Raw genomic sequence first — 9,269 nt, forward strand, 5'->3', positions numbered from 1 at the left:
CGCAAGGCACTGTACTTGTAGAGATGCCATTTGAGCTATGTGGCTCTATAATTGAAAAGCTAGAATAGTTTAGGCATAGAATTAGAGTTTGCAGATGCACTAGGTTCTCAATACATGACGTTTAATGTGCCATAGTATATCTCAAATCATCTGTCAGACATGCAGTTTGTCATCATCACTGGGGCTTTCCATTGGGGCCCTCAAATATTTTCTGAACGTTTTGCCAAGAATTGCATTTCAATTGTCATATTGTCAGACACACAGAGCTCCATGTCACAAGGCCCAAGCCAAATACAAAATGGCAGTGTGCTCTTCTTCCTTTTCCTTCTTCCTTTTCCTTTTCTAATGTATCGACAGTGGGCTGGCTGCTTCCACCCCACATTGCCCACCAGTCAATGTGACAGGTTAAAGGAAATATTCATAGCCTGTTATACATTAAAAAGTATTAGTAAGTTTATAGTATGTGAGGATCGTAAAACATCTAAGGTTAAAAAGATGCATTCAGTATTAGTTGATAGAGATTAATAACATTCATATAATTGTGTTAACGTTAAAATCTGTCAAAGGGTAAGAATGAGAGTAATGTGTAAACCTTATATTGATTACTTTATTTTGTGGTGCCTAAAAGTGTTAATCTGTGATCTACGAAATGCTCTTAATCTATGAGCCGGAGATCGATTGCTCTGGTCTCCACCCATATTCCTGGGGAAATCGCGGTCTTTTCTCATTACACTAAACGTTGAATTGAGAATACAACACCGTATCACGCTCGTGATTATTTCTCCCCTGTTTTCAGGTACTTTATTGATGATAAAATAGTAATTTAAATGTTATAACTCGCTAACATGTCAAGAGTGTTTAAGGTGTGTCTTAGTAACGTCTTGAGGAAGTTAGAGTTAAGTTTGAAGAGAGTAATATTAGCCCTGCTCGGTTGAAGTGGAGAATAGCATCGTACTGAGAGTAGCTGCCATTTTATGTCGATTGTGAATGAACATGTACGTTGTTAATAAGATATTTTGCTGTGTTAGTTGTAGAATGGGTTTTCTGTTGTTTTGTAATGTGTTACTTTTGTGAAATGTTACACTAAACTTTGAATTGAGAATACAACACCGTATCACGCTCGTGATTATTTCTCCCCTGTTTTCAGGGGCGTAACATTTTTGGAGGCACCGCTGAGATAGCTGCTCAGATGTCCAGTTTCCACACCCTGGTTGCTGAATTCCGAGCCAGCTAAATCTCCACATAACAACTCAGGCAGGCTGCAGTGAGGAAAGTGTTGCTGTTCGAGGGAAGTTGGAAGTTAGTGGTTAAGTACGTGTCAACTGAGGCCATTGATCGACCATCAGAGACAGTAAGGACCATCTAATTCAGAGTCAACTCCGGCACAGTAAAAGTTCCTCCTGTTCTGTCAACATGACAAGCGCCTTGGAAGAACTACAGGAAGAGGTAGTAGGAGAATTGCACACCCTGACTAAAGACAAATTACTAGAGATATGTGATTTCCTTGACATATCAGGCGAACAGAGAAGAGATGTTCAAAACAAATCCCGCATATCATTAATGACTCACATTATGATGTTCCTTGAAAGAGAGGAAGTCGCAGAGTTAGAAGATGGCGGCATGTCGGAATTGTTGCTACTGAGAGACGAAATGACAGAGATGATCAGTGGCATAGATAACAAAACAGGGCAAATTGACCATGATATCGAACCAGCCGGAACACATCACAGAATAGAGGAACTGAGAACTGTAACCCCACAACAAGGGGTGGGAACTGAGCAGATTACTGCATCCAAAGCCAGTGATTCTCTGCGTCAGCCCCATCCCCATGCCAATCTTCAGAGGAGCGTGCTGCTCTCACCCAATGCACAGCCCAACTCATACTGGCGCAAAGAGTTTAAAATTTCTGGTCAGATAGGTGAACCGGGCCAGAAAGAAAAACTGATTTTTTCCAGCCTTGCCCATCAGATTGAAAATGGACTTAACAGAGGCTATCCTGAGGTAGAAATAGTAGACGCAGTAGTCAGGGCTATTTCTCCAGGCTCACAGCTACGCAGCTACTTGGAAGGTAAACCCCAGCTAACTCTTCACACACTTAGATGTATCCTGCGTTCCCACTTCCAAGAGAAGAGTGCAACAGAGCTTTACAAACAGCTAGCTTCAGAAGCACAGCATAGCAAGGAGACCCCTCAAAGCTTCCTGATGCGCGTTTTAAATTTGAGGCAAAAAGTACTGTTTGCATCCCATGAGTCAGAATCAGGGCTTAAGTATGACCCTGCTCTAGTCCAGAGCATGTGTTTTCACACAGTCCTTACGGGTCTCCAGAGTGACAGTATCAGGATAGACATGCAGCCTCTCCTGCTAGAGAGCAAAACATCAGATGAGGTTTTGCTAGAGAAGCTTAACATTGCTTTTGCTAATGAGATAGAAAGACGAAACAAAAAGCGGTTTAATGCCCCACAGCCTGCTACAACTGTAAGTGTAGTCCAGTTAGAAGATACGCCATCTGCAAAGTGTCCTGTGAAGGAAGCCAAAGCTAAGATACCCGCAGGACTGTTAACAGAGTTAGCTGAACTTAAGACAGGTGTAGCTTCTCTAAAAGGTCTCAGTGCAGAGATTGCTCAGATTAAGGAGACATTACAGCAGCCTATGTTTCAGTCACCGCCTTGTGCCTATGCCCCACCCCCAGTTAGGAGGCCAAATAGGGACCCCCAGTCACCTGTTTCCCAGCAGCAGTATTACAGCAGCTACAGTCGGTCCCAAGCACCTGACCCTGCGCAGCATCAATATGCACCTAACTGGTATACCAACCGCTCTGCTCAAGCTCCAAGGAGGTGTTTTGTCTGCCAGCAGGCCAGAACAGATGCACGCTGCACACACTGCTTCCGATGTGGGAGTGGAGAACATTTTCAAGCTGGATGTAAAATCCGGGGAGCCAGACCATCAAGGGAGGCCCCTTTAAACGGAAACGGGTTACCGCTGAGGGACGAGTGTTAACCGTAGCTACCAAAAAGACCCAGAAATGTGCAAATTGTGCCAGAGAAGATTCATTTGAGAACCTGAAACAATGTTCATCATGTAAAGAGACACTGTTCCAAAGTATGTCAAAACCAACATTGGACTAAACATAAGGAAAAATGCACTCACCTGAAAATTGACTCTAATAGTGAAAGGTTTTCCTGCACAGAGGAAAATGCCCACTCCTTACCATCCCTAGCTCAAGGTTGCCACCCCCGTAAGGTCACCTCGCTAGTCGGCAGACAGTGCCTTATTGAGTGTCACCTGAATCGCCACCACCTCCAAGCTCTATGGGACACAGGCTCTCAGGTATCGGTCATTGATGAACGATGGAAAGAGGAATCTCTCCCAAACGCAAGGCTGAGAGATGTTTCAGAAATCCTGGACTCACCTGATGATCTAAGGTTGACTGCAGCAAATGGGACTGAAATGCCGTACCTGGGATGGATTGAAACAACTTTTCGGCTAGCCTCTGAAACTGACCAAACAAAGGAACTGATCATCCCGGTGCTGGTAATGAAAGGCTGTCACCTATCACATCCCATCATAGGTTTCAATGTTATCGAGCACATCCTGACAATGACCGAAAAGACTAAACGATACAGTACAGTAAAAACAGCTTTCCCAAGCCTCAAAAGAAACAAGGTGAGAGCTTTTATACAGGCTGTTAGCGCAGAACAGACAGATGAATACGCAGTGAAAACCAAGAAAGAGAAGGTTGCTGTACCAAAACACAGTAGCATTCAGATTGAGTGCCGTGTAGCTTCCCAGTCTTTCAAAGATGACATGACAATGCTTTTCCAGCCAGACCTGAAACCGCAGTGGCCAGACGACCTTGAGTTCTTTGACACACTAGTCAGAGTCAGGAAAGGTGTTTTTCCAGTTATCCTGCTTGATGTCTCTAACCCCACTGACCACGACATTGCCCTGCTAGGACGCACAATAATCGGTACAGTACAAACCATTATGACTGTGTTACCTGCCCAAGTCTTTGAAAAAACTGTCACCCCAGCCACAGTGAATCACACCAGCGTTCAAACCCCATGTACTGCTACTGAACAGTGGGATCCACCAGTAGATTTAACTCACCTAACCGAAGAACAGAGAGAGGTTGTTAGGCAAATGCTTAGAGAAGAGTGTCACTCCTTCTCCAGATCAGACAATGACATTGGCTGCATTGAACGATTGAAAATGACTATTTCTCTAAAGGACTCTGAACCAGTAAAGCGCACATACATGTCAGTGCCCAGGCCACTGTATCAGGAGATGAAGGGATACATTTATGACCTCATAGTCCAGGGCTGGGTTAGGAAGTCAAACTCTTCATATTCTTCACCTGTTGTGTGCGTTCGTAAAAAGGACGGGACCCTCCGGTTGTGTATAGATTACAGAGACCTGAACAGAAAGACACATCCCGACCGCCAGCCCATCCCTCGGGTCCAAGACATCATGGACAGTTTAGGTGGTAATTCCTGGTCCTCCCTCTTAGATCAGGGGAAAGCGTATCACCAGGGGTTCATCTCTGAAGAGAGCAGACCACTGACAGCATTTGTGACACCGTGGGGACTCTATGAGTGGATACGTATGCCATTCGGCCTCATGAACGCTCCTGCAGCTTTTCAGCGGTAATGGAGGAGTGTTTGGAAGGGCTCCGGGATAACATCTGCATTCCTTATCTGGACGACACGCTAGTTTTCAGTAAAAAATTCAACAGCCATGTGAATGATGTGCGAAAAGTTTTGCAGCGTCTCAGAGAGTATGGCATTAAACTCAAACCAAGTAAGTGTGATCTCTTTAAACCCCAGGTCCGTTATTTGGGCAGAATAGTGTCTGCAGGGGGCAGCCAAGTTGACCCAGCCGATTTTGAAGCAGTAAGAGCATTGAAAGAAATCAGACCAGAGGCTGTGGGCCAGCTCATAAAAATGCTTGGTTTACTCACTTACAACAGACAGTACATCAAAGACTTTTCTAGGAGTGCCAGCTGCCTGTATGACCTCCTGAAAGCAGATTCAGAGAAAATACCTGACCACCCACGGAAAACAAAAACAAAGAAAGTAAGTCATGTGGTGCCCTCAAACAAGCCAATCCTGTGGACTGACCAGCATCAACAGGCACTTGAACAGCTGATTGAGTGTTTGCTTCACCCACCAGTTTTAGGTTTCCCTGATTTCACTCAGCCATTTGTTGTACACACTGATGCGTCACACCAAGGCTTGGGAGCAGTTCTTTCTCAAAAGCAAGAGGGGAAGCTTAGGGTCATTGCTTATGGCTCTCGAACCTTAACAGCAGCTGAGAAGAACTATCACTACCACTCGAGCAAGCTAGAATTTCTAGCTCTAAAATGGGCAATCACTGATAAGTTCCATGACTATTTGTACTATGCTCCAACCTTCACTGTATACAGCGATAACAACCCGCTCTGCTACATTCTGTCTACTGCAAAACTGAACGCAACCACTTCTAGGTGGGTTGCAGACTTGGCTGATTTCCACTTTACAATAAAGTACAGGCCAGGCAGAGAGAACGGTGATGCAGATGCTTTGTCAAGGATGCCACTGGATGTAGAGTCACTGATGAGAGAATGTTCTGAGGAGCTTCCACCAGACACCATCGCCGCCACGATACAAGCAGTTGAGGTACAGAAAGAGGCTGTTGTACCTTGGTCATTTTCAGCTGCATCTATGTCAGTATCAGCTGAAGGTGAGACAACCACTGCAACAACCAGCTCGATCCCAAAAGATGGGATAAGAGAAGCACAAGAATCTGATCCGGTCATCCGTCCTGTGCTCAATTTCAAACTGTCTGGTTCCAAACCGCCAGTTAAAGAGCAAAATAAATTCAGTCCAAAGACAAAATGCCTATTCAGAGAATGGGACAAATTGACAATAGACAGTGATGGCATTCTGTACAGAATCACTACAGCCCGCAAGCAGTTAGTTCTACCAGAGCAGTACAAAGGTAAAGTGATGGAAGAGTTGCACAATAACATGGGACACCAAGGTACTGACCGCACTGTATCACTAGTACGTGACCGCTTCTTCTGGCCATATATGCAATCTGACATCGAGCACTATGTGACTAAAACTTGTAGCTGTGTCAAGCAGAAAAAGCCAGCCCATGCAACAAGAGCTCCTCTGACAAACATTGTGACAACACAGCCATTTGAACTGGTATGTATTGACTTCCTTCATCTCGACAGATGCAAAGGGGGATATGAGTACATCCTCGTGATTGTTGATCATTTTACACGTTTCACTCAAGCCTACGCCACCACATCAAAGTCAAGTCTCATCTTCAATGACTTTGCCCTGAAGTTTGGGTTCCCGTCCCGCATCCACCATGACCAAGGGGGAGAATTTGAAAATCAGTTGTTCCATCAGTTAAAGAAACTCAGTGGCATGGCGGGGTCCAGGACAACACCCTATCACCCGATGGGAAACGGTCAAGCGGAACGCATGAACAGAACATTGTTGCAAATGTTAAAGACACTAACTGAGACACAAAAGTCAAATTGGAAGGAGTCTCTGAACAAACTGGTTTATGCCTATAACTGCACCCGTTGCGAAGTGACTGGCTATTCACCATTTTATCTTCTGTTTGTGAGATCACCCAGGCTTCCAGTTGATATGCTCTTTGGATTGTGCACAGAGGCAGGTTCCAGTAACCAGCGAGACTACGTGGAGAACTGGAAACGAGGGATGGAAGAAGCATATGCCATTGCAAATGAAAATGCTCAGAAAGCCGCTGAAAGAAGTAAGAAGTACTATGACACTAAAGTTAGGAGTTCAGTGCTACAGCCTGGCGAGCGAGTTCTGATTAAAAACCTAACACCAAGAGGAGGACCAGGAAAACTCCGTAACTATTGGGAGGATACAATTCACACAGTGGTGAGACAAATGGGTTCAGACCTGCCGATTTATGAATTGAGACCAGAAAGGGGTAGGGGACGCTCCAGGGTCCTGCACAGAAACCTGCTCATGTCCTGTGACCACTTACCTTTTGAGACACAACCAGAAATGACCAAAGTGGACAAGAGTCAGAAAACGAGGAGACACCAGCCTGCATCACAGCCTCTAGATTCTGATGAAGACAGCGGTGATGAATATGACCTTCATCATGAGCCGCTACAGATTCCCACATCTCCTACAGTACCTGAGGAGAGGAATGCTGAACCAGCGAGAGAGTGGGAACACAGGCCCCAACAGTGAAACAGACAGTTGCAGTGCCAGTCCCTGATACGCTACCAGCACAGCCTCTTGTTGAAAAGCGGCTGGAGGAGACAACAACAGTTAAAGACCTGCCTGCTGAGGAGATGAACTTGCCTGCTGAAAATTTGCCTGATGATCGTCCACCAAGTGCCTTTCCTTCATTAACTGATGCTGCTGAACCTGCTGTAAATCAACTTGATTGGAGGTTCATGAGCTGTCCGGCCGTAACTGAGAACCACATACCGGATTTTTAACAGGGTCTTTAACAATTTAGTTTTCAGAGTATTTTCTGCGCTCACCTAGCTCAAATTCTAGAAGTCGGATTAAAACGAGACTATAGCATCCATAAAGTGACCATTGGACTTAAAAAATGTCAGATTGTTGGGAGATCTGGAGAGACCTGGTCAGTCAATTCTTAACACACTAATACCCTTACTAAAAGTGTGTATCTTCAACTCGCAATCAGTGGATTCTATTCGATTACATATCTTCAAATTGTAAGTTAAATATCACAGCATAGTTGGAAGATATATGGCATGTAGAAATCTGTAGAGGTTGAACAGCAGAGAGGTGAGATGGGCTGAGGGAAACTAAGGGTTGGGATGTGGAACTGGGGACAAGCAGGAGTGGAGTTGCTGGGCAGGGGACAGAATGACGGTCAAACATAAAATAAAAAAATCAAAAAAAGTCAACAAATATTATTTTTAGGTGGGGTAGTGTGGGGGGGTGGGTCTCGGATGGTTGAGGGGCAGCTCTCGGTGAACTGTGGGGGATCTTGGATTGTTGGTGGCCTTGCAGTTGGGAACTAGGCCCGGTGGCCAACTTGACAGTGGTTGCTCCTGTGCGTTGTTCTGGATGATTTGGCAAAATTTCAAACACACAACAACATAATGCATTTAAAATCATCGAGGAGTGCTAAAAAAAAGTTATAATCATTTACAGTTTAAGTAGATTAATGATATTGATTATGCTCAAAAATAGCCCACATTTTTGCCATTGATTTAATATACTATGTTTTTGAGGAAATTTCAAACCCGCATGAAGAAAAGTGTTGATCACTACGAACAGTAGATGGCAGCACCTCTGTTGAAGAAGCCTTCAACAGGAAGTTATGTTTGTTACCATCCTCCATCAAGTTTTCAGGATTAGCATAACGGCAGCAACATTAAGAAGTCCTGTTTTCCGATTTTGCTTTCAAAATAAAAGTGTGTGATTTTTTTTTTTTACGCTTTGCATTGTGCCTAATGTTAAAATTACGTTACACAATGATAACTACACCAGAGGCAAATCTAAACTTAACAGAATTACTTCTTAATATAAGATAAAGCATATTATCTTCTATAAAGTGTTGGCCACTCCAATACCTTGACTTTGTTGTCCTTAAGCCATTTTGCCACAAATTTGGAAGTATGCTTGGGGTCATTGTGCATTTGGAAGACCCATTTGTGACCAAGCTTTAACTTCCTGACGGATGTCTTGAGATGTTGCTTCAATACATCCTCATAATTTTCCTTCCTCATGAAGCCATATATTTTGTGAAGTGCACCAGTCCCTCCTGCAGCAAAGCACCCCCAGAACATGATGCTACCACCCCCATGAATCACGGTTGGGATGGTGTTCTTCGGCTTGCATTACGGCCAAACAGTTCTATATTTGTTTCATCAGACCAGAGGACATTTCTCCAAAAAGTACGATCTTTGTCCCCATGTGCAGTTGCAAACCGTAGTCTGGCTTTTTTATGGAGGTTTTGGAGCAGTGGCTTCTTCCTTGCTGGGCGGCCTTTCAGGTTATGTCGATATAGGACTTGTTTTACTGTGGATATAGATACTTTTTTAACCTGTTTCCTCCAGCTTCTTCACAAGGTCCTTTGATGTTGTTCCTGGATTGATTTGCACTTTCACACCAAAGTACGTTCATCTCTAAGAGACAGAACGCGTCTCCTTCCTGAGCGGTATGACGGTTGCGTGGTCCCATGGTGTTTATACTTGCGTACTATTGTTTGGACAGATGAACGTGGTACCTTCAGGCGTTTGGAAATTGCTC

At 44.3% G+C, this 9,269-nt stretch overlaps 1 protein-coding gene across 1 annotated transcript; it reads left to right on the forward strand.

Annotated features, from left to right (window-relative positions):
* The first annotated feature begins 404 nt into the window (after positions 1–404).
* LOC149984060 (uncharacterized) lies at positions 405–8,996 on the forward strand. Its single transcript, XM_090232276.1, has one exon. It carries the CDS (start codon positions 1,414–1,416, stop codon positions 2,995–2,997), a length of 1,584 nt encoding a protein of 527 aa, XP_090088402.1. The 5' UTR covers positions 405–1,413; the 3' UTR covers positions 2,998–8,996.
* The last annotated feature ends 273 nt before the right edge of the window (positions 8,997–9,269 follow it).

The sequence above is a fragment of the Oncorhynchus mykiss genome, chromosome 4 (assembly GCF_057628025.1).
Source record: "Oncorhynchus mykiss isolate SJ-2025 chromosome 4, ASM5762802v1, whole genome shotgun sequence".
In the NCBI taxonomy this organism is placed as follows: Eukaryota; Metazoa; Chordata; class Actinopteri; order Salmoniformes; family Salmonidae; genus Oncorhynchus; species Oncorhynchus mykiss.

Excerpts from the sequence above, each read along its gene's own strand:
- LOC149984060 (XM_090232276.1), top strand. The coding sequence starts at position 1,414 with ATGACAAGCGCCTTGGAAGAACTACAGGAAGAGGTAGTAGGAGAATTG.